The sequence below is a fragment of the Heteronotia binoei genome, chromosome 8 (assembly GCF_032191835.1).
Source record: "Heteronotia binoei isolate CCM8104 ecotype False Entrance Well chromosome 8, APGP_CSIRO_Hbin_v1, whole genome shotgun sequence".
NCBI classification, from domain to species: domain Eukaryota; kingdom Metazoa; phylum Chordata; class Lepidosauria; order Squamata; family Gekkonidae; genus Heteronotia; species Heteronotia binoei.
Window position 1 is genome coordinate 71500351 of NC_083230.1, and position 24350 is coordinate 71524700.

At 45.8% G+C, this 24350-nt stretch overlaps 1 protein-coding gene across 1 annotated transcript in view; it reads left to right on the plus strand.

Moving 5' to 3' along the window:
- CFAP54 (cilia and flagella associated protein 54) overlaps positions 1-24350 on the plus strand; it is a 330085-nt gene that overhangs the window by 220071 nt on the left and 85664 nt on the right. The window contains exons 52-55 of the mRNA XM_060244423.1: positions 17318-17421; positions 19183-19352; positions 22253-22349; positions 22663-22813. Of these exons, the coding sequence (XP_060100406.1) occupies positions 17318-17421; positions 19183-19352; positions 22253-22349; positions 22663-22813 (522 nt within the window). The remainder of the gene's footprint in view (positions 1-17317; positions 17422-19182; positions 19353-22252; positions 22350-22662; positions 22814-24350) is intronic.

Genomic DNA, 24350 nt, shown 5'->3' on the forward strand with positions numbered 1-24350 from the left:
TTCCAACAATAAGCTGTGGCTAATAGCCACTGATAGACCTCTGCTCCATATGTTTATCCAATCCCCTCTTGAAGCTGTCTATACTTGTAGCCGCCGCCACCTCCTGTGGCAGTGAATTCCATGTGTTAATCACCCTTTGGATGAAAAAGTACTTCCTTTTATCCGTTCTAACCCGACTGCTCAGCAATTTCATTGAGTGCCCATGAGTTCTCGTATTGTGAGAAAGGGAGAAAAGTACTTCATTCTCTACCTTCTCTATCCCATGCATAATCCTGTAAACCTCTGTCACCCCTCAGTCAGCATTTCTCTAAGCTAAAGAGCACCAAGCGTTTTAACCTTTCTTCATAGGGAAAGTGTTCCAACCCTTTAATGATTCTAGTTGCCCTTTTCTGCACTTTTCCCAATGCTATAATATCTTTCTTGAGGTGTGGTGACCAGAATTGTACACAGTACTCCAAATGAGGCCGCAGCATCGATTTATACAGGGGCATTATGATACTGGCTGATTTGTTTTCAATTCCCTTCCTAATAATTTCCAGCATGGCATTGGCCTTTTTAATTGCAGTTGCACACTGTCGCAACACTTTCAGTGAGTTATCTACCACGACCCCAAGATCTGTCTCTTGGTCATTCGCTGCCAGTTCACACCCCATCAACTTGTATTTATAGCTAGGATTTTTGGCCCCAATGTGCATTACTTTGCACTTGGCCACATTGAACCTCATTTGCCACGTTGATGCCCACTTGTCCAGCCTTGACAGATCCCTTTGGAGTGCCTTACAATCCTCTCTGGTTTTCACCACCCTGAACAATTTAGTGTCATCCGCAAACCTAGCCACTTCAGTGCTTACTCCCAACTCCAAATCATTAATGTACAAGTTATAAAGCAATGGACCCAGTATTGAGCCCTGCGGCACCCTACTGCTTACCACCCTCCACTGCGAAAATTGCCCATTTATACTCACGCTCTGTTTTCTATTAATTAGCCAGTTTTTGATCCACAAGAGGACATGTCCTTTTACCCCATGGCTTACTTAGGAGCCTTTGATGAGGAACTTTATCAAAAGCTTTCTGGAAGTCAAGAAAAACAACATCTATTGGGTTCCCTTTGCCCACATGTTTGTTCACCCCCTCAAAGAACTCTAACAGGTTAGTGAGAAGATCTTCCCTTACAGAACCCATTCTGAGTCTTCCTCAATAACTTTTGTTCATCAATGTGCCTACTAATTCTCTCTTTGATAACTGTTTCCACCAACTTTCCTGGGATTGATATCAGGCTAACTGGCCTATAATTTCCTGGATCTCTTCTGGAACCCTTTTTAAAGATGGGGGTGACATTTGCTACCTTCCAGTCCTCAGGAACGGAGAAGATCTCAATGACACTGGATGTCTCGCTTTCTGTGGAGGCCCAAGTTACAGCAGTTGCGCGATCTGCATTTCATCATCTTCGGCAGGTCAAACAGCTAGTGCCCTATCTGACCCCCCATGACTTAGCTACAGCAATCCATGCAATGGTCATTTCCATGTTGGACTACTGTAACTTGCTGTACGCAGGCTTGCCCTTGGGGCTGCTCCGAAAACTCCAACTGGTGTAAAATGCGGCAGCGCGGCTGTTAACTGGATTGCCTCTATGGGCAAGCAGTCAGCCAATGCTGTGGAAATTGCACTGGTTACCAACTGAGTACCGAATCCGCTTCAAGGTTTTAGTACTAACATTTAAAGCCTTACGCGGCTTGGGACCGACATACATACTTCGACATACCGAAGGCTGCTGCGATCGGCCAATCAGCACCTTCTGGCCATCCCCAGCCCTAGGGACGTCTGGCTTGCCTCAACCAGGGCCAGGGCTTTTTCAACCCTGCCCCGGCTTTGTGGAATCAGCTCCCTGTGGAGATCTAGGCCCTACCGGATTTGTTTCCATTCCATAGGGCCTGCAAGACAGAGCTGTTTTGCCGGGCCTTTGGTTGAGGCAAACGGAGTCCTCTCATTCTACTGTCTGTACCATCTATTGCCCTCCCCCACAATGGGCTGAAAAGCTACAATGAGCCGATAAATTATGCTTTCACCTGAAATATGTGTCTGCCTGTGTATATTTCTGAGTTTTTGAGTTATGTTTTATTCATATATTATTAACTTGTTGTATTTTAACTGTTTTACCATGACTGTGATCCGCCCTGAGTTTGTATGGGAAAAGGCGGAATATAAATCAACCATAAATAAAGTAAATAAATAAATGAAAGATTACACATTTTTGGCAGGAGATCCACAAGTTCACCTTTGAGTTCTTTCAGAACTCTTGAATGTATGCCATCTGGGTCTGATGACTTATCAGTTTTTAATTTGTCTATCAGTTGTAGGACCTCCTCTCTCGTCACCTCATTCTGACTCAGGTCTTTCAACACCCCTCCCCAAATCAGTGGTTCTGGAGTGGGCAAGCACTTCTCATCTTCCACAGTGAAGACGGAGGCAAAAAATGCATTCAGGATTTTAACTTTAAATCGTAATAGGTGATTTTAACTACCTGCAGATTGATTGGGTCAATATGTGTTCTGGTCGAGAGAAAGAGATTGAGTTTCTTGATGCTCTCAATGACTGTGCTATGGAGCAGATGGTCTCAGAACCTACCAGGGGTGGGGCGATCCTGGATTTGGTCCTAAGTAATGCCCAAGACTTGGTGAGAGATGTAAAAGTGATTGCGCCACTTGGGAGCAGTGACCATAATGTTATTGATTTCTCCGTTTGTATAAATAGGGAGTTGTCCAAAAAGACCGCCACAACCAATTTAACTTTAAAAGGGGTAAATACACTGAGATGAGGAAGCATGTGAGGAGGAAACTGAAAGGAAAGGTACATACGGTCAAAACCCTTGGGGAAGCTTGGATGCTATTGAAAACTATAATCCTAGAAGCTCAGATAAAATACATACCACAAGTTAGGAAAGGCACAAACAGGCATAAGAAAAGGCCTGCGTGGTTAACAAACAAAGTAATGGAAGCTGTAAAAGGTAAGAAGGACTCCTTTAAGCGGTGGAAAACCAGTCCAAGTGAGATTAGTAAAAGGGAACACAGGCTGTGGCAAATCAAATGCAAGACTGTGATCAGGCAGGCAAAAAGGGACTATGAGGAGCATATTGCAAAAAACATAAAGACCAACAATAAAACTTTCTTCAAATATATTAGAAGTAGGAAACCAGCCAGGGAGGCAGTGGGGCCCTTGGATGACCATGGGGTAAAAGGATTACTGAAGGAGGATAGGGAAATGGCTGAGAAGCTAAATGAATTTTTTTGCCTCCGTCTTCACTGTGGAAGATGAGAACTTTTTGCCCGCCCCAGAACCACTAATTTTGGAAGGGGTACTGAAAGACCTGAGTCAGATTGAGGTGACAAAAGAGGAGGTCCTACAACTGATAGACAAATTAAAAACTAATAAGTCACCGGGTCCGGATGACATACATCCGAGAGTTCTGAAAGAACTCAAAGTTGAACTTGTGGATCTTCTAACAAAAATCTGTAATCTTTCATTGAAATCTGTCTCCGTTCCTGAGGACTGGAAGGTAGCAAATGTCACCCCTATCTTTAAAAAAGGCTCCAGAGGAGACCCGGGAAATTACAGGCCAGTCAGTCTGACTTCAATACCGGGAAAATTGGTAGAAACCATTATCAAGGACAGAATGAGTAGGCACATTGATGAACACGGGTTATTGAGGAAGACTCAGCATGGGTTCTGCAAGGGAAGATCTTGCCTCACTAACCTGTTACATTTCTTTGAGGGGGTGAACAAACATGTGGACAAAGGAGACCCAATAGATGTTGTTTACCTTGACTTCCAGAAAGCTTTTGATAAAGTTCCTCATCAAAGGCTCCTTAGAAAGCTTGAGAGTCATGGAGTAAAAGGACAGGTCCTCTTGTGGATCAAAAACTGGCTGAGTAATAGGAAGCAGAGAGTGAGTATAAATGGGCAGTCTTCGCAGTGGAGGATAGTAAGCAGTGGGGTGCCGCAGGTCTCGGTACTGGGTCCCATGCTCTTTAACTTGTTCATAAATGATTTAGAGTTAGGAGTGAGCAGTGAAGTGGCCAAGTTTGCGGATGACACTAAATTGTTCAGGGTGGTGAGAACCAGAGAGGATTGTGAGGAACTCCAAAGGGATCTGTTGAGGCTGGGTGAGTGGGCGTCAACGTGGCAGATGCGGTTCAATGTGGCCAAGTGCAAAGTAATGCACATTGGGGCCAAGAATCCCAGCTACAAATACAAGTTGATGGGGTGTGAACTGGCAGAGACTGACCAAGAGAGAGATCTTTGGGTCGTGGTAGATAACTCACTGAAAATGTCAACACAGTGTGCGTTTGCAATAAAAAAGGCCAACGCCATGCTGGGAATTATTAGGAAGGGAATTGAAAACAAATCAGCCAGTATCATAATGCCCCTGTATAAATCGATGGTGCGGTCTCATTTGGAGTACTGTGTGCAGTTCTGGTCGCCGCACCTCAAAAAGGATATTATAGCATTGGAGAAAGTCCAGAGAAGGGCAACTAGAATGATTAAAGGGCTGGAGCACTTTCCCTATGAAGAAAGGTTGAAACGCTTGGGACTCTTTAGCTTGGAGAAACGTCGACTGCGGGGTGACATGATAGAGGTTTACAAGATAATGCATGGGATGGAGAAAGTAGAGAAAGAAGTACTTTTCTCCCTTTCTCACAATACAAGAACTCGTGGGCATTCGATGAAATTGCTGAGCAGACAGGTTAAAACGGATAAAAGGAAGTACTTCTTCACCCAAAGGGTGATTAACATGTGGAATTCACTGCCACAGGAGGTGGTGGCGGCCACAAGTATAGCCACCTTCAAGAAGGGTTTAGATAAAAATATGGAGCACAGGTCCATCAGTGGCTATTAGCCACAGCGTATGTGTGTATATAAAATTTTTTGCCACTGTGTGACACAGAGTGTTGGACTTGATGGGCTGTTGGCCTGATCCAACATGGGTTCTCTTATGTTCTTACCACAGCCTGTGTTCCCTTTCCACCGCTTAAGGAATCCTTCTTACCTTTTACAGCTTCTGATACTTTGCTTGTTAACCATGCAGGTTTTTTAAAATACCTATTTGTGCCTTTCCTGACTAGTGGTATATATTTTATCTGAGCTTCTAGGATTGTAGTTTTAAATAGCCTCTAAGCTTCCCTAAGGGTTTTAACCCTATTTACCTTTCCACTTCACATGCCTCCTCATTTCAGCGAATTTACCTCTTTTAAAGTTAAAAGTGGTTGTGTTGGTCTTTTGAGGCAACTTCCTATTTATACAAATGGTGAAATCAACAATATTATGGTCACTGCTCCCAAGTGGTGCAATCACTTTTACATTTCTCACCTGGTCTTGGGCATTACTTAGGACCAAGTCTAGGATCGCCCCAGCTCTGGTTGGTTCTGTGACCATCTGCTCTATAGCAGTCATTGAGAATGTATAGAAACTCATTTTCTTTCTCTTAACCAGAACACATATTCACCCAATCAATCTGCGGGTAGTTAAAATCACCTATTATGACACAGTTTTTATGTTTAGCTGCTATCTTTAATTCTTTCATCATTTTATAATCATCCTCTATCTTTTGATCCGGTGGGCAATAACAAACTCCCAGAGTTAAACTTCCTTTTGGGCACACTATCTTGACCCAAAGCATTTCTAGAAGGGAATCTAATTCTGTTACCTTCTCAATCTTAGTGGACTGTATACCCTCTCTAACATACAGAGCCACCCCACCTCCAGCCATTCCTTCCCTAGCCTTCTAATATAATTTATATCTAGGAATCACCGTGTCCCACAGATTCTCCTCGTTCTGAAATACCCACAATGTCTATATTTCCCCCCAATACTAAGCAGTCCAACTCCCCAATTTTACATCGGACACTTATATCATTTGTATATAAACATTTAAATTTCCCAGGCAAGTTAGGCCCACAACCTTCCTCCTGGTGCCTTGAGACTTTGGGAGGCAGTCCATACTGTTTGTCACCATCTCAGTGGACAATTCTAATCATTTGCCCTGTAGAAACGTAACCCCTAACCCATCATCTCTTTGAGATGAGTCATCCCAAACCAGAGACATCTAATCTCCTGTCGGCTTTCCCCCAAAATTAAGTTTAAAAACTGCTCTGCTACCTTTTTGATTTTCAGCATCAGCAGCCCAGTTCCTTCTGGGGACAAGTGGAGACCATCTCTTTTGTACAGCTTCCACTTGTTCCAAAAAGCATCCCAGTGCCTAACAAACTTGAACTCTTCCTCCCTCCACCATCGTCTCATCCATGCATTGAGTCTCCTAATTTGTGCCCGTCTCTCTGGCCCTGTATGTGGAACAGGTAGCACTTCTGAGAAGGCTTCCTTGGAGGTCATGGCCTTGAGTTTCCTGCCTAGCAGCCTAAATGTTTCCTCCAGGACCTCATGACTGCATTTTCCTACATCGTTGGTGCCAACATGTACCACAACTACTGGCTCCTCCCCAGCACTATCAGCCAATCTACAATATGCGTTAATGTCCACTACCTTTGCACCAGGTAGGCAAGTCACCATACAGTCAGTACATGGTTTTGCCACCCAGCTATCTACTTGTCTAAGGATCGAATCACCAACTACCAAGACCCCCCCCCTCCCTCTCTGCCCAGGGAAGGTTTCTTGGCACAAAAGGATACCTGCTCACCAACTGAAGAAGAGGTCCCTTCTGAGGGCACATTCCCCTTATCCTCAGCACAGTGCTGTGTTCCCTCTTGACCCTCATGCTCACTGGCAGCGACAGGGCTGCCATGTTTTGAATGGGGCTCATCTAACAAGTCCCCGAGAGTTTTCTCCGAGTGCCTAACTGACTGTCTCTGCTTCTACAGGTCAGCCACCTCAGCCTCAAGGTTGCAAACTTGTTCCCTAGGAACCAGGAGCTCTTTGCATTGAGCAGAAGAAGACTTCTGTCCAGTAGGCAGATAGTCATACATGTGACACTCAGTGCAAAACACTGGAAAGCCCTCACCCCCCTGCTGGCATTCTACCTTCGTAATAGCTTTTTAAATATACAATCCTCTCTTTAAATCCTTTTGTGTTTATGTGGCTCTCCTTGTGGAAAGTCTAAATACCTTATTGAGAACACAAAGAGACTAGGGCCCCCATTTCCTGGTTCTTCTGGCTTTTTACAGAGCCCCCAGGCTAAGAGCCACAGACCAGGAGCCCTTTAGCTCTCATCCTCTGGCAAAGTGCAGCCTTATAAATGCAAAGAGAGTGGGGCCAGCAGTCAGCCCCTGGCGACACTCCCAATCAGCAACAATCACCTACAGCCCACTCAAAACAAACAAACAGTTCCTCAGCAACCACTCAAACTCAGACTCTCTCCTCCCACAGATTAGCACTCAACAACTTCCTCCCAGCTGTTTAGAAAAGACAGTTAAGAAAGGCAAACACTCACTCTTAAAGCAGCACACCTTTCCTGCTCTCACCCAAAGCTCAACCATATCATGGAACCTTATGACTATGACCACAGCCAACTCACCTCTCATTCCTGGCTCTGCAACCTGAACCAATCCATTGGCCAATCCATTGCAGACCTCTGTCTCCTCCTGGCTTGGCACAGTGGGAAGGATAGACAGAGCACTGGCCACCAGGCCCTTGGTTTTCATGATGGCACAGGCTTCCTCTCCCATCCCTGATTGGTCCCAGATATTCGAGGCCTTGGCTGGACAGAAACCTTCCTGTCCTGATTTTTGAAGGCCCAGCAACAGCATCCCCACTGAGTGAGTTATCTACAGGGGAAAAGGTTAGGTAAAAGCAAGTATTGAGGGGAGCCGGGGAAGGCGGGAGCAGCAGGATATCTTTCTTTGACATGAATTTGCCTCAAACCACCCTTGGCACCCATGTTGGTGCCATCCAAACTACACCCATCTATTCTCTGTTGAAGTGCTCAGCGACTGCTAATGATCCATCCATTATAGCACATGCAGCTGCTGCACAAGGCTCTGATTCTGCAAGAGAATGGGCACAAGGGTTGCCCAGCAAGCTACTGCACCGAGCACTGTGGGGGCAGCTACCAGATCCTCCAAACCACTGATAAGTCCTGTCCTTGCCTGGGGAATGGTTCCAGGCAAAAAAATGAGCTGGCAACCCAGTGGGGGCTGAAAACACCTCCTCCCCTCGAGTTTGCCTTGCAAGTTTTCCTGGGATCTGTTCCCATTATCTGAAAGGGGCCATGGTGCTGGGAGGCCTCCGCTCATGCAGCACCTGCCTAAACATAATGCTTGGCTGAACTGTGGGAAATAGCACCACTGGGGTGGCATGCAGCCTCATGCAAGGGGAACAGGGAAGCAGGTATGGGTACCCAGATTTAGCTTACCTGTCAACACATGGTGGCCCCTTTATGTCAAGCCTCTGGAGATAGGGTACTTATGGCTCTTCAGTTAGACTTGTTAGCCACACAATATGGACTTTGCTCTACCTCTTCGATGTTAACTCTGAGTGCTTACCCAGTAGAGCTAAGTGTCCCCTTTCTGCTTTTCCCATCACCAGAGTGCCATGTTGCACACTTTAAGTCAGTATGACAGGGAGTCCCATGCTGCGTGCCCTAACTAATGAATTATGGGACATCTTGACTGGTTTTGGTAGGACAGAGGGAGCAGCCATTGGGTGTTGGAGAGGGAGTTTAGCTGCTTCAGGGGAGGGAGGTGATTGGGTAAGCACATAGTTGGCATCCTGTTTCCTCCTTTTAGGTGTGCCAGTGAGAGGCACTTGGGTTTTTTATTTGCATGGGTGCCTATGAGCTACTCTGTGCTTTTTGTTGGAATAACTTTCCACTATTGATGGAGGGGATATTTTCAGTCTGAAAGAGTTTAGAGAGCCAACTACAGCCCACCATGCCCCTGGCCCACCACTTCCACGGTGGTGCAGGAACCTATGCTATTGGCCTACTGATGTGCGTCTGCTACAAAGCTATAATGGTGGTGTAAGCCAAAATGCCCTCAAAACGAGGTTGGGGAATTGACAGGTGAGCACCTGGCTTAAAAAGGATCTTTGAATCTATGTATACAGGATACATGTCCAGAAATTATTGCTTAAATTTATCAGGGGCACTAATTAAGTAAAAACAATTAAAATTTATTGTAGAAAATATTGACACACATACAAGGTAATAAACTCATAAAACATACATACAGTCCTAAGGGAAAATAGAGAGAGATTCAGAGATAACACAAGGATAACACAAACAGGGTGATAATTACCAATGTAGTCTTCAAGAAAGGCTCCAATTCCAATGGCGATGAACGAGGACTAGGGGAAGGGACCCGCAATTGGCCAAGAATCGGGGATGTGTCTAGACAGTGGAACTGGGGTACCGCTAGATGCACACTTGTGTGGAGCTGGGCCACAGGTTATAAGGACTACCTTGAGCCCTTAGGGGATGGGAGGTACAGGGGCGGATGACAGTGGTCAGCTGGCACATGACCTCAGAAAAAGGGGGGGGCTCTGCAATGACCATAAGGGCTGGACTTATGCAGTAGCCAATAGCCAGTTAATTGGTGGTCCCTGATTGGATGCTCATAGCTAGCCAATGAGCAGACTTGGCCTTAGTTACCTGATTGGACTTCCAGGTAACAATGGGCCAAGGGGGAGGCTCCAGGATCACCATTAAGGGAAAGAATGGGAAAAATTATTAAGGTGGGGGGGTACTTAAGTCTATCAAACTTATCTAAAAAGGTGACAATAGATGGTCAAATTGCTACCTAGGTAACACCCGGTCTATACAAAGAAACTTGGCTCTGGGTGAAGATGTTCTTCCTCCTCTTTGATCTTCTACTGGCGCCAGTCTTTGTCTTGAGTTCCGTTGGACAAAGGTTTAGGCGGTCTGACAGGATCCACGCCTAAGATAAGCTTGATGGCTTTATGCATAGGTGACATCTGTTGAGTACGTGAGCCTCCCGCTTCGCTGTTATGGAGTCTGGCACTGCAGGAAGATAGCTGGTGGTGGTGTTAGCCTCCCAAGATGGATTCTATGGTTGAGGCTGGAAACCGCTTGCCTGGACAGTTCCTGGCGGCGCACCTTCTTCCGCTGCTATGGCCGAGATGGGGGTCGCACGGAGCGACTGGAAACCGTTCGTTCTCCTGGTTAGCACTCCTCAAGAGACATGGAGTGCTGCTGCAACGTTGTGGCTGTTAGTACTCATAAGTCCCTTCCAGTTTGGTAGACAAAACCCACGTCCTCCTGGCAGATGTGTGTGAGTTGAGTCTCCAGGCACCCTGGCAACCAAAGGGTGACTACGATGTTCTGGAAATAGGGGTATTATTCTCACAGTGGCTTAGGGTGGCAGGCCCTTACTAGAGCACTGCAGCAGTGTAAGTTTGACTTATCCTGGTATAGCTCAGGATATACCAGTGTAACAACTAGTTGGCTCCCTGAGTGCTCACACCCTTAAGATTGCACTGTAAGTCCTTTTGGTTTCAGTTGAAGGTGTGTTTAAATTTTTCCCATTGAAATGAAATGGACATACAATTTTTTACATCGTGCCTGTTGTTTTAAACAATTTTTACATTGGATGCATTTTTTACATTGTGCCTATTGTTTAAAACATTTAGTGTTTTCAAATGTAGAGCATTTAGTAGTTTAGAACGTGCGTTATAATCTTAATCTTCTTCGTGGTCTCTGTGCATCACACTGATGGGAGTAAGGCGCCTGCGCCGATCTTGATCGGTAAACTTAAAAGCTGCAGATTTCCGCGCCGACGTCTCAGTGCGCATGCCCAGGAGCCCCACCGCGCATGCTCACTGCGACGGGCGCGGACATCCCGCCAGTTCTCTTCTGACCGCCGCGCTGATCAGTCGATCTTCTTGCTTCGGTCGGTGAACTTTTTTCCCTTATACTTATAGGATTCTAGTTAGTTGTAGATAGTTATAGTTATAGTTGTTAGTTAGTTATTATAGGAATTAGCTGCTTGTTTTTTTTTGGGGGGGGGCGTGTGGGTTGGAACGTGTTGTTTTTGTCCCCCCCCCCGTCTTCCCGGCTGCGTATGGAAAAGCGGTGGGGATTTTTTCAGAGGTGCTCCAAGTGCGGGAGCAAGATAGCTCCGCCTGATGGGCACTCGCTTTGTTTATTGTGCCTTGGGGAACGGCATCGCCCCGACTCTTGCACGCACTGTGCAAAATTTTCAAAACAGACCCGGAAGAATAGGGCGGCGAGACTTGCGGCAGCCCTCATGGAACAGACCTTGTCTCCGGTCCGCTCATCGGCAGAAAGAGTCGATCAACCCGTCGCTACCGATCTGCCATCGACATCGACTTCATCGATGGTCGATACCGAGCACCCTATTTCCGACGCCGAGCGTCATACAAAACGCACTGCCTCGGCTCCCTTGTCGGAATCCTCTGTACCTGCTAAGCGGTCTAAAGAGGATAAGGGTCTGCAAAGTGAGAAGAAGAAGAAGGCGAGAAGACTGGATAAGCCGAGACTTAAATCCTTGTCTTCCACCGCTCCCGCCTCTCCGTCCGACCCGACGGCTCCAATCATTCCGCCGCTGAAGCTGCTCGCCTCCCCGATTCGGCCGATAGCTTCGATGTCGACGGAGCTTGTTATCTCCGACTCCGACTGTGAGATCGAGTCTGCACAATGCCCCAGTACCGAACGGAGCCCATCGGTTCGACTCCAACCTCGTCGATCCCGTAGTCCACATTCTCAGGACCGAGAAAGAGGCCTCAGGGACCGATCATCCAAGAGCCGCTCGCCTCGAGCCCGGGACGTCGATACGCAGCGCCCTTCGCAGATCCCATGGGATCAGAGTCAATGGCAATACTTGTATGGGGCTTACCCCATGCAGCCATCTTTCCCGTGGCTCCCTCCTCATCAGTTGGATTGGGATTAATCCTCCGACACCTCCTACCGGTCCAGAATGTCATATCGCCCACAGCGCCGTCTGCCTTCTGCTTCGGCATCGAAGCCCCCCAACGTCGAGAACACGAGGCTATCGGTCCGGCATAGAGCCCCAGTGGAGAAGCCTAAGCTCAAGCGTCAAGTGTCGTCGCCCGATCCACACGTCTCTGACCAATTGGATTCGCCAGCTAGATCCTCTAGATCTCATGAGGGCTCATCTGCTGACGAACAGGAGGCGTCTTCACCCGGGGAACCCTCCCCTCCGCAGAAGACGTCTGAGGAACAGCCCATTTCCCCGTCAGAGGACTTAAAATCCTACGGGGATCTTATCAAGCGGATGGCCCAGTCGCTGTCGCTCACTACTGTGCAACCCCAGCCTGTCATTACCGACAGCGTGTTTGCCATTGTGCAAATGGACACTTCCACTGTGGTGGCCCTGCCTTTGACTAATGTCATGTTACATACGGCCAAAACCTCGTGGGATAAGCCGGTGTCGACGCCTGTATCATCTAGGCGCCTGGATCATATGTACCGCATCCAGGAATCGGGTGCGGAGTTCCTTTATAATCATCCTCGACCGAACTCAGTTGTAGTCTCGTTGTCCTCAAAGGCCAAAAAGACTCACTCCACTCCTCCTGATAAGGAGGGGAAGAAATTGGACAATATGGGCAGGAGGCTATACTCTGCAGGGTCCTTGGGCGTTAAAACCGCCAACTATGCGGCCTGTATGGGTCGCTACCAATACGCCCTGTGGGACCAGGTTTCGACACTCCTTCCCAGTCTCCCCGAGCAGAGCAAGGTCGCCCTCCGCAAACTTCAGAAGGAAGGCATGCTGCTGGCTAAGCAGCAACTGAACTCTTCTAAGCACTCCGGCGATACCTGCGCGAAGATTTTATGAACTTATGAAGCTGCCTTATACTGAATCAGACCCTTGGTCCATCAAAGACAGTATTGTCTTCTCAGACTGGCAGCGGCTCTCCAGGGTCTCAAGCTGAGGCTTTTCACACCTATTTGCCTGGACCCTTTTTTGGAGATGCCGGGGATTGAACCTGGGACCTTCTGCTTCCCAAGCAGATGGTCTGCCACTGAGCCACCGTCCCTCCCTTTGACCACTGCAATCGCGTTACATCGCCACTCCTGGCTCCGGTCCACGGCTCTCCAACACGACACTCAGGCCTACATAGAAGACTTGCCCTTTGACGGCTCTGGTCTGTTTAGTGCAACCACCGATTCGGTATTGCAAGAAATGGACAAGAGCATAAAAACATCTAGGAACCTGGGGGTCTCCACTTCACAAGCTCAGTCCAAACGCCAGTGGCCAAAACCCTGGAACAGGAAACTGTTCCCTAAGTCACCGGACCAGCCATGCCGCCCCAAGTCTGCTTCGCCATTTTCCAAGCAGCCTTACACTCCAAAACCAAAGTACTCTCCTCCAGCTGGCCAGTCGTCCAGACAGAAGGGTTATAAACAACCCAAGCAGGGCCTTTGACTGCCTCCCGGGCCCTTTCCTATGCCGTTCCTCTTCGCCGGACCATACCCGCCTCTTCCCATTCCTGAAGGCTTGGTCGACCATCACCACCGACAAATGGGTCCTTGGCATAATTCGAAGGGGTTACGTTATAGAGTTTTTTCAGAACCCCCCTACCCCCACTTTCGTTTCCACCAACCCCACGGACACGCTAAGAGAAGAAGTCCTCTCTCTTCTTCAAAAAGATGCCATCGAGCGTGTTCCTTCGGACCAGAGCAGGCTCGGGTTCTACTCCCGTTACTTTATAGTCCCCAAATGGGACGGAGGTTTGCGGCCCATTATGGACCTCCGGGCTTTGAACTTATTCATCAGCTACCACAAGTTCCGGATGACATCTCTGCCTGGCATCCTCCCTCTCTTAAACCGTGGGGATTGGATGGCCACGTTGGATCTAAAAGACGCCTACTTCCATGTGTCCATTCACCCTTTCCACCGAAAATTCCTTCGGTTTACGATTGGTTCCGACCACTTTCAGTATCGGGCCCTACCCTTTGGCCTCTCTACGGCCCCCAGGGTCTTTACAAAAACTATGGTGGTGATTGCAGCCTTCCTACGGTTACAGGGGATAACCCTGTTTCCGTATATCGACGATTGGCTGCTAGTCGCACCCTCTCGGGAGACTCTGTTGTGCCACATCACTACTACTCTTTCGCTGCTTCAGAACCTGGGCCTGCAGGTGAACCACAAGAAGTGTCGGCTCCAGCCCTCACAGAGGGTCCAGTTCATTGGGGCCATCCTGGATTCCCGGGTCTGCAGAGCGTTTGTACCATCCGATCGGGCAGACGACATCGTTCAGGCGGTACAGTCTCTCCAGCGCTGCCCAGTGGGCTCGGCTCGTCAGTTTCAGCGGCTGCTGGGTCTGATGGCCGGCACCACCTCGGTTCTAGTTTTTGCGAGACTTCGCATGCGTCCTCTGCAGCTCTGGTTTCTGGCGCACTTCAAGTGTGGAAGGGACTCCCCCGAGCGTCGCCTGACTCTCCCACCAGAGGTCCTGGCATCTCTCGACTGGTGGGCACAGAGAGCCCATCTGCTGGAAGGAGCGCCCTTCCACAAAGAACCTCCTTCCCTCACGATCACCACGGACACCTCTCTGTGGGGCTGGGGGGCGCATATGCAGGGATTCTGCGTGGGGGACCGATGGCCCCAGTCACAGGCACACAACCATATCAATTTCCTGGAACTATTAGCGATTTTCCATGCAGTCCGGTCCTTCCACAGATTTTTCAGGAACAAAACAGTGGCAGTTCTGACGGACAATACCATGGCTATGGCATACGTGAACCGGCAGGGAGGCACAGTTTCCTGCAGACTTTGCGGACTGGCCGTAGCTCTATGGGAAATGTGCATTGCCCTGGGGGCGTCGTTGGTAGCCACGCACCTTCCGGGGGACTTGAACACCCAAGTGGACTTCCTCAGTCGGGGGGGTGCTGCCATACACGAGTGGGAACTCAATTGGACATTCCTGCGCCCTGTCTTCCTGTTGTGGGGGACACCCGAGCTCGACGTGTTCACCACCAGGGCGAACAGGAGGTGCACTCTCTTCTGCTGCAGGGGTGAGGCGGACCCGTTGTCCCTCAGGGACGGGCTCCTTGTACCTTGGACTCGGCACAGGGTATACCTCTTCCCACCGATTCCCCTGATTACCAGGGTGGTCCAGAAGATCGTCAGGGAACGGCCGGAGGGCATTCTCGTGACGCCCTGGTGGCCCAGGCAACATTGGTTTCCGTTGCTCCTTCGCCTGGCCGACGGGGTGTTTCACCACTTCCCTCAGGTTCCAGACCTGTTGTTGCTACACGGAGGGCAGGTGGTGCATCACGACATCCCGCAACTGAAGTTGACAGCCTGGTGCCTCCAGTAGAACCTCTGTCTGACAGAGCTCAGTTTGTAATGCTGAATAGCAGAAAGCCTTCCACCCGCAGGGCGTACTCCTATAAGTGGGGGGTGTTCGTCCAATTTTCCTTGACTCGAACTAGCGACCCAGTGACGGCGGGCCTGCCTATCCTACTGTCCCTTCTGGACAAAGGGCTCTCGGTTTCTTCTGTCCGCGTGTATCTCGCGGCCATTTCAGCATATCATTCGCAGTTGGAAGGACGTACCGTCTTTGCCCACCCAGATACTAAACGATTTCTGAGAGGTGTTGTGAGGCTGTACCCGGCAGTGAGGCAGCTGGCCCCAGCTTGGGATCTGACTCTGGTTCTTCAAGCTCTTTCGGGGAGACCCTTTGAGCCCATGGCTACGTGTTCCCTCCAGTTGCTAGCCTGGAAGACGGCCTTCCTTTTAGCCATAACTTCGGCAAGGCGAGTAGGGGAATTGGCAGCTCTGTGCTGCGATCCTCCTTATTTGCGCTTTTCTGAAGACGGAGTGCTTCTGCGGCCCGACATCACCTTCCTCCCGAAGGTGGTTTCAGCATTCCACCTTAACCTGGAAACGTGCCTACTGGTTTTTTTCCCTAATCCAACCACTGATGCTGAGCGTAGATTGCACGCTCTGGACGTGAAGAGGGCGCTGGCCTTTTACCTGCATCGTGTAAAGCCCTTTAGGAAAGACTTCAGACTTTTTGTGTCCTACGTCCAACCTTCTCTGGGGCGAAGGATTTCGGCCCAAAGGTTGTCCAAATGGATAATGGAGACTATCAAACTTTGTTACCTATTGAACAAGAGACCCTTGCCCGGGCCCATCAGAGCGCATTCCACTCGAGCGATGGCCACATCGGCTGCCTTCATGAGGGGTGTCCCGCTGCAGGACATCTGTAGAGCCGCTACCTGGTCCTCTGGGCACACCTTCATACGCCATTATGTGCTGGACCTGCGAGGACGCAGCGAATCTGCCGTGGGCCGAGCGGTATTGCAGTCTGCTCCCGCCTCCAGGTATGATTGTGGCTTGCAAGTCTCCCATCAGTGTGATGCACAGAGACCACGAAGAAGATAAACAGGTTTCCTACCTGTAACTGATGATCTTCGAGTGGTCATCTGTGCAGTCACACTCCCCGCCCTCCTTCCCCGCTGCGGCCGGTCCATCTCTGGGCTGACGTGGCGGTCAGAAGGAACTGGCGGGATGTCCGCGCCCGTCGCAGTGAGCATGCACGGTGGGGCTCCTGGGCATGCGCGCTGAGACGTCGGCGCGGAAATCCGCAGCTTTTAAGTTTACCGATCGAGATCGGCGCAGGCGCCTTACTCCCATCAGTGTGACTGCACAGATGACCACGCGAAGATCATCAGTTACAGGTAGGAAACCTGTTTTTTTCACTGCTCTCAAAGTTGTCTCTTGCATCAGTGTAGAATGTATGGGCTATGCTTCTGGTTTGGAGGCAGGCATGTCAATAAGAAGAAAGATTTCCTGCAAAAAAGCTTTGTCTTTTCCTAAATTCTTCCAGACATCTGCTCTAGCAGTATATGTCAACCTTCAACAAAGCCCAGAGGTCTATTCAAATGCATATAATCTGCTCTGCTTGGTGACTGGGTAGGGAGTGAACCATGCCCTTGGGTATCTGGAAAAAATTGTGTTATTCTTACATCAGCCTGTTGGTAGTCTATTGGCAGCTTGATTCTACTTGAAGGCTTCCATGTCCTGGTGCTAATTGTATGACAACTATCGTACTAAAACCTAAGTTCCACTACATGTAGGAAGTTTTGCAACATAGGGTGGGTAAGTCCTTAAATCAAATCTAGTGAAATATTTATATTCTGCCTTTCAGCCTAAAAAGACCCTAGAAATAAACAAACTCTTACCTGAGTCACAGCAGAAAAGAGGTGGTCTTTTCTACATGCCTGCCTCCTATGCTAAGCTGAGACCATAGTCTGTATGTCCTAAGAATTACTCTCAGATAAGAACTCAGTTGGCTTGTTTCAGTGCTTCTTTGCTTTTGTTTTACTGTATCAAATTTAACGATGTACTTTACTTCTACAAAGGTTATATACCACCTACTGCATTTTCAAGCTTAAGACGAAGTCCAACAGTCTCTATTTTGGAACTTGAAAAAAATAAAGATACCTTAAATATGGCAATGCTTAAGGTAATAATATAATTCAGAGTATTAAAATATATAATAGCCTTTTAGTAAATGTAGAAAAATCCAGGACTGGTGCATTTTTGTTAGATTATACAGTTTATAAATTTTGGTGATCTGTGACTCACATCCCTGGCAGTGTAGATTTTTTTTAATGGCACCCTGCTGTTCAGTGCTATGTTTTCCAGTGACTTTGGGCTGTGGCAGTCTCATCAGATAGGATAGCTTTGCATTTGGTTGACAAACAGGACATTGTGCAGGATCAGTGAAAAGGCTTCCCTTTGGCTCCCAGACCAGCCCTGTCTGATTAGCAGAAGTAGGGACTTATTTTGGCCCATAACTGAGCACAGAAGTTTTGTTTGTAACAGACTAGCATCAGTTCCTCTCTTGAATTAAACTGAAAAACGTAACCTCATCTCCACCAAATTCTTATACCTTGCATCTATAAGGCAGAGTAATGTATTAGTAGACAGGGCCATGATTGCCAGGATTGTTCTCTCTGCCATTAATATGGTTACTATGCCAATAAAAGTTGTTGTTGTGTTGTAACCTAATCTTTCAGCAATTAAATTTTAAAATGTCTAATTGCCTTGTCTCTTGTTAATAATGATCATAGCAGAATTATTATATTTTTATTCAATAATGCTGATTTCCCACATTTTTGGATTTATAATATTAATTTATATATTACCCTTTGTATGACCAGTACCTTTCCTTGGATATTTCAGAACCCCTTGGTAACCCAAGTAAAATGAAATATCAGTTAATTCATAGGAATCAGTTTATTTTCAAGCAACTGCATTATGCCAAGGTTGCAAGTCAGAATTACAATTTGTAACCTGCATGATCAAATAAGCATCACTCCTATACGTGTATTGCTTATGGTCCCATAAGATTACATTTGCTGATACTGTAGTACATTATTAACAGAATCATTGTTTTCATATATCAAAAGGGGCAGATAATGCTAGGTATGGGATACAAGTAATAGCTGTTTATTTGAGCCTCTTGTTGACTCTAATTTGACTTTTCGTGACTGGAAATATTGTTCAGTGATTAAAATGAAATATATTTGATTTCACTCCAGTGATGTGAAGCAAATTCTTATGAGATCATAACCAAAACTGGCTCTGAAGCAAAATGGTAGAAGTCATATTCAGTGGTGAAGATTTTTATTTATATGTACAGTGAATTGTATTAGGTGAGATTCACAAACGCAGTGGCTTGTACAGAATAGGACTTCCTAAATTCCCCTCCTGCTATAGCTTACCCCCTGCCACAAGGTGCTGCTGTTGTGGTTCAGGGGAGCCTTGGGAACAGTTTGGAGCACAATGTAGTAGTCTGTGTAGGATGGGGAAATTGTAACTATCTCCATCTCCTTGTGGGCAGAAATAGCCATCTGCTGGAGAAAATTACCCCCCCCCCCCAAAGTAATACTTCAAGATCTATTAAGGACTGATGCAACAGAAGAAGAAACTATAGTGGAATCAGAGTCTGACAGTACTGACAACCGCGGACCTACAAAATATACAAAGTATGACAAGTGTTTGTATGTGGACAAAATGAAGAACCAATACTACAAAAATATTCACTAAACCTTATTATGCACGTAGAACACAAATTTAGGACCTCTTGTACACTTTGTACCATACTTTTAAAAATTTCTGTTCATTACTGAGAGGGAGTAGGCAGTCTTGCTTGTGCTGCAGAAATTGCAGCTGAATATATATATTTTCACAAAGCAGTATTTTTTTTTTATTTTGTTAGGGTATTTTATTGGCAGAGGCTGAAGAAAGGATTAGTTCTGTTCTTGAAAGCATTCAGAACAAATATGGCAGGGTGATCTCTCAGTGTTCAGCAGCAGACTTAGAGATTGTCATTGAAGCCAAGCTTCAGCTTGCAGATATTGCACAACAGAGACTTCAAACAGCATTCAGGTAAATCAAATAGCTTATTTAAGTTAACTCTAGAAAATCCCAGTGGATGCTCTACATAGGTTTGTTATTCCTGTATGTGTGCACAGATGACCACTCAAAGAAACCCAATGAAGCTAAGCAACCTGTTTTTCCTGTTTTATTGAAACCTGTTATCTGTTAAATGACACTCAGTTTTCATACTAAGAAGCAAACCAGATAATAGCAAAAAACAATGGTTTGTGATATTGCTGCTTTCCTATTTTCATTTTGTTTTTTGCTTGATTTTTTAAAAACTGTTGATTGGAAAGGCCGTTTCTCACTAACATTGTGCTTGATAACTGGTAATTGTTTAAAAGCTGGCTTTGTTCAAAATGGTGCAGTGGTTTGCAGTTTACCAAGTTTAAGGCAACAATTCTGCCATGCTTCATGGACAGCTAGAAACACAGATGCTGATTTGTGTATGCAGTTTCTTATGAGGTTCTGGGAAGCAGTCATTGAGGAAACTTCCCTTCAAGTCCATTCTACCTGCCCCCAGCTGCTAGGATTGTTTCCCTTCCCATATATTCCACTGGGAAGTTGAGACCTTGTGTTCCTGTGCTACACAGAAGGCTGCTACATTGGATCAGATCCAGGTTATTGGCTGTGTTATCTAATGATAACACATTAGGCTGTGATATCTAATGAGACACTGGTGTGCTGTGCCCTCAGAAGCTTTCTGTTTTGATTTGTCTGTACTAGTGATAATTGCCTTCTATATTTTTGTTTTGTTTGTGTTGTACATCAGTGAGGAATTTTGATTTGTCTGTAATTATCAGTCTAGCTTGGGGGTCCTCAATCTTTTTGAGCTTGCAGGCACCAATAGAATTCTGACACAAAATGGCTGCTGCAGGAGGCAGTGCCAACCACAAAATGCCAGGGAGTGAGGTTGTGCATGATTCTAACAGTAAATTTTCAAAAATTCAGGCAGAAGCTGTACTTCAGGATGCCTTTTAAAATAAACATACTGTTTTAAAGTATTTTTTTTGCATACACACAGCCTTACTTTCAGTCATACATTGAAGATCTTTGTGCTGTGGTGCCAGCCATTGCCAAAACAATGTTGTTAGAAATCTGCACATCCAGTCTAAAGACCAGCTGTGCAGAAGCTCTGTCTGGCCCCACCACTTTCAAAAAGTATTTGCTGGGTGCCAGAAAAGGTAAGTTTATGGGTGCTACATGGGGGATCCACTCTACCAGGCCTTATTTCAGGCAGGAACTCACAGGAGCAGAGCTCCGGAACCTCTAGATTTTATTGTCCTCTTTCTTTCTTACACCCCCCCCCCCAAAAAAAAACCCCCACCAAAAAACAAAAAACTTGCTTCTAGGCGCCATTGCTCAATTCCCCTGTGAGAATTTTCTGAACTCTAGGATTTGACAAACTTTCTAATATTTCCCCCCACAAAAATGGGAAAATATCCAAAACATATAAAGCAGACAGATGGAAGTCTTCATCATGTTACTGTGACCACATAGGAGAAAGTCATTTAAAAAGTATGATGGGAGTCAGGTTTTATTATGACAATTCTAATTCAATAAGAGTTTTAAAGTAGATGCTGAGCTGATTTAATTTTGTACACCTTCCAGTGTTGTTAGGAATGTGTGGCATATGCAAACGAGTTGTACTAATGAGCTCCAGAACCTCTTTTTCTACAAAATGACCCCTGCAATCTACCATATTCAAAAAAGTAAATTCCCAGATTTCAGTGAGATGTTTACTGTGTATGTCAAAGGCCACATGAAAGTTTCACGTTTTAATAGTTTGCTTCAAAGTATGTTCATAATCCCAGCTTTGCAATTATAACCTTGCTCCTAAATATGTTACTTAAAGGTATGTCCTACTTATTATATGGTAATTTCAGCAGTGCTTTTGATGTATGTAGGACAGAATTTCAGAAATTTGGAGGTCATGCTCTAGAAGTAGACCCAAATATATACTTTTGTGTAGTCTTAGTAGAGCCCTGTTTTCCCCATACACTTTTGTGTAAACTTTTGTGCGGACTTTTATGTAGGCTTTGTAGAGTTCTGTTCTCCCCATTCACTTGCCTGAGCACACATGAAGGTGGGAACATGGGCTGTTAAAGATGAATCAGATGTCAGTGCATGCTACCCACAAGCACTTCTAGCTAGGGTTGCCAGGTCAAATTCAAGAAATATCTGGGGACTTTAGGGGTGGAGCAGGAGCAGTGCTGGATTAAACAGAGGCCCCTAGGCAGTCAAAATCTTGGGGGGCCCCTTGCATATTATCTCAGAGTTGGAGCACCTGCCTCGCCCCCCATGGCTCCCACTGCAGCCTGCAGGCACCTTCTTAAAAGCCCCTTTGACAACACTGCATGGGAGAGACAGAGAGAGGCAAACTTGGTGACAACACCAGCAGCAGTACACCAGGCAAGTTGGACAAAGAGCGGCTCAGTTGCTGGCTGCACATGCAGGCTAGGAGGGCTGCAAGCAGGGGGGAAACCAAGGGGGAAAGCTGGCCCAGGGCCCCTAAAAGCCTACTTGGTCTAATTGTTAATCCAGCCCTGGCCAGGAAGCATTGGAGGTGGAGCCAGGAGCAAGGTTGTGACAAGCATAATTGAACTCCAAAATTCCATATTCTGATTGAAGAAATGATGCATTTTCCAGACATAGCTGAAGCTGGTTATCTGCTTAGAATATTTCATCTTGAAATCAAATCTAGGACATCTGTAAACATGAAAATGAAACCTAATCACATTTTCCAACTTTTCTATTAGACTTAAAATGTTAGTTTATAAGAAATCATTGAAATATCTGTGGTTTATATTTCTTTGGGCCTGACTGAATCAAACTCCAGGGGTACTGGAATGACTTGCATGAAAATATGCAACACTTTTTATGTTCCACTGTATTTTTGTTTATTACAGTGCTGCGTTGGCCTTTTCCACAATAAAACTTCTTCAAGATGCAGATGTCTTCAAGAAAACATCCGATTTACCACAGACTAGAGAGGAAAGAGATGAGGCATGTATTTATTGGTTCAGATTTTTTGGTTGACAAGTTTATGGTAGAAAGTGTTATATCAATAGCAGCAAAGTGCTGAAAATTGTACAAGTGTCAGTAAAGCTGTCAATGTTTAAAATGTTTTTCTATAATTTTTTTATGTCTTACCAAATTCTAGATTAATAGATAAATATCATAAATGGTCCCATGTTGTTTAGAAACAGAACAATTTTTTCATAAATGACATAATATTCACATTTTTCTGTTTGTGAATAATACATCAAAAATGGATGCATTTGTTTATTTTCCAAGAGAGCTTTCTTATGTCTTTTAGCCAAATGAACATGGCATTTGTATTGCGGATTCCCATGTGTTATACAATGTAATAGCACGGGAACATATGAATATACATCTATGGCTGAGGTGTCGTCTGGCTTTAGTGACTGCAATTACAGCACAGATACGAGGCATTGAAACAATGACAGGTAATATTTAATTCAGAAATTACTAGTGTTGATATCTCTGTGTTGGCTGACTCACTGTAATCCAGTTTTGTGTTGATTTTTGTCTTGTTCTGAAATGTTATTCTTACTGAAGTAGTACTTGACCATGCTTATGTTTGGTTCATGCTATTTTAAGATGTATTACCAAACAACAGATGTGGTACCATAGTAGAGAGTACTATGCAAAAACTCAAGAAGGAACACCCAGTGTTGACTCTGATCTGTGAAGTTTTCCAGTTCCAGTTTTGGCACACTGATTATGAGCCTTTGGGTTGTGAGTCTAGAGCTTCAAATATAGGTGTAGATAACCCTATATATATTTTTGTAGAAGAGGCCCAGCAGGAACTCATTATCATAATAGCCACACTCCTGACATCATGACTAATTAGCATATTAGGCCACACACCCCTGGCATCACCAGCTGAAAAATATAGCAATTTGTGGAAATTTTCATTTTTTGACAATGCCCTTTTTACTGAAGACAGTTTGCTCTATGGAAAACACAAAGAAGACTTCACAAGCCTTAGCCACATCTGATCACAGTGCATTCAAGGAATCAACATATTTCCAGGCCATAGTCATTCATCTGGATACAAGGCTGGGGGATCAGTATGAACATAGCTGATGCACATGCTCTCTCAACTGTCTTCTTTGTCCCATACACGCAGTATTAAGATGAGCCTGCCTAGACAGGAAATGTGTATTTATTTCCTCCATTTCACCCAGCTGTTAGGGAGAACAGTGGAAGGAATAGGGCTACTCTTAGGATCCTTTCCATCCAGCTATTGAAGCTGTTGGACTCTATATGTGAGTGGATTTTGAATTTTTTGTCAGGTCGTTCACAAAGGGTTAAAATGGATGGATATATTTCCTCCGTGAAGATCTTAAATACTGGCACCCCTCAGGGATGTCTTGAGTCCACTTCTTTTCACTATTTACACGTCTGATTGTGTTTCTAGCAGTCTGAGTAACAAAATCATTAAGTATGCAGATGATACAACGTTGGTAGGGCTCATCTCTGAGGATGATGAGTCTGCGTACAGGAGGGAAGTTCAACAGCTGTCCCTTTGGTGTAAAGTAAATAATCTTATTTTAAATATAAATAAGACGAAGGAAATTATAGTGGATTACAGGAAGAGTAGTTTGGACACCCAGCCGTTGTTTATTGATGGTGTTATGGTAGAACAGGTGACAGAATGGAAGTTTCTGGGAATTACCATGAAACAGGATCTAACATGGGGGGCAAATACTTTAGCTCTAGAGAAAAAGGCCCAGCAACGACTATACTACTTAAGACTCTTAAGATCACTACAACTGTCAGGGAGTCTGCTGGTTGCCTTTTATCGTAGTTCCATTGAGAGCATTTTATCTTATTGCCTCTGCGCGTGGTTTGGGAGCTGCACGGAAGCAGAGAGAAGGGTGCTCCAAAGAGTGACGAGAAGAGCACAAAAGATTTGTGGATGTTCTCTCCCCTCATTGGTGGATCTGTATAATATGGCATGTAAAAGGAAGATACAAA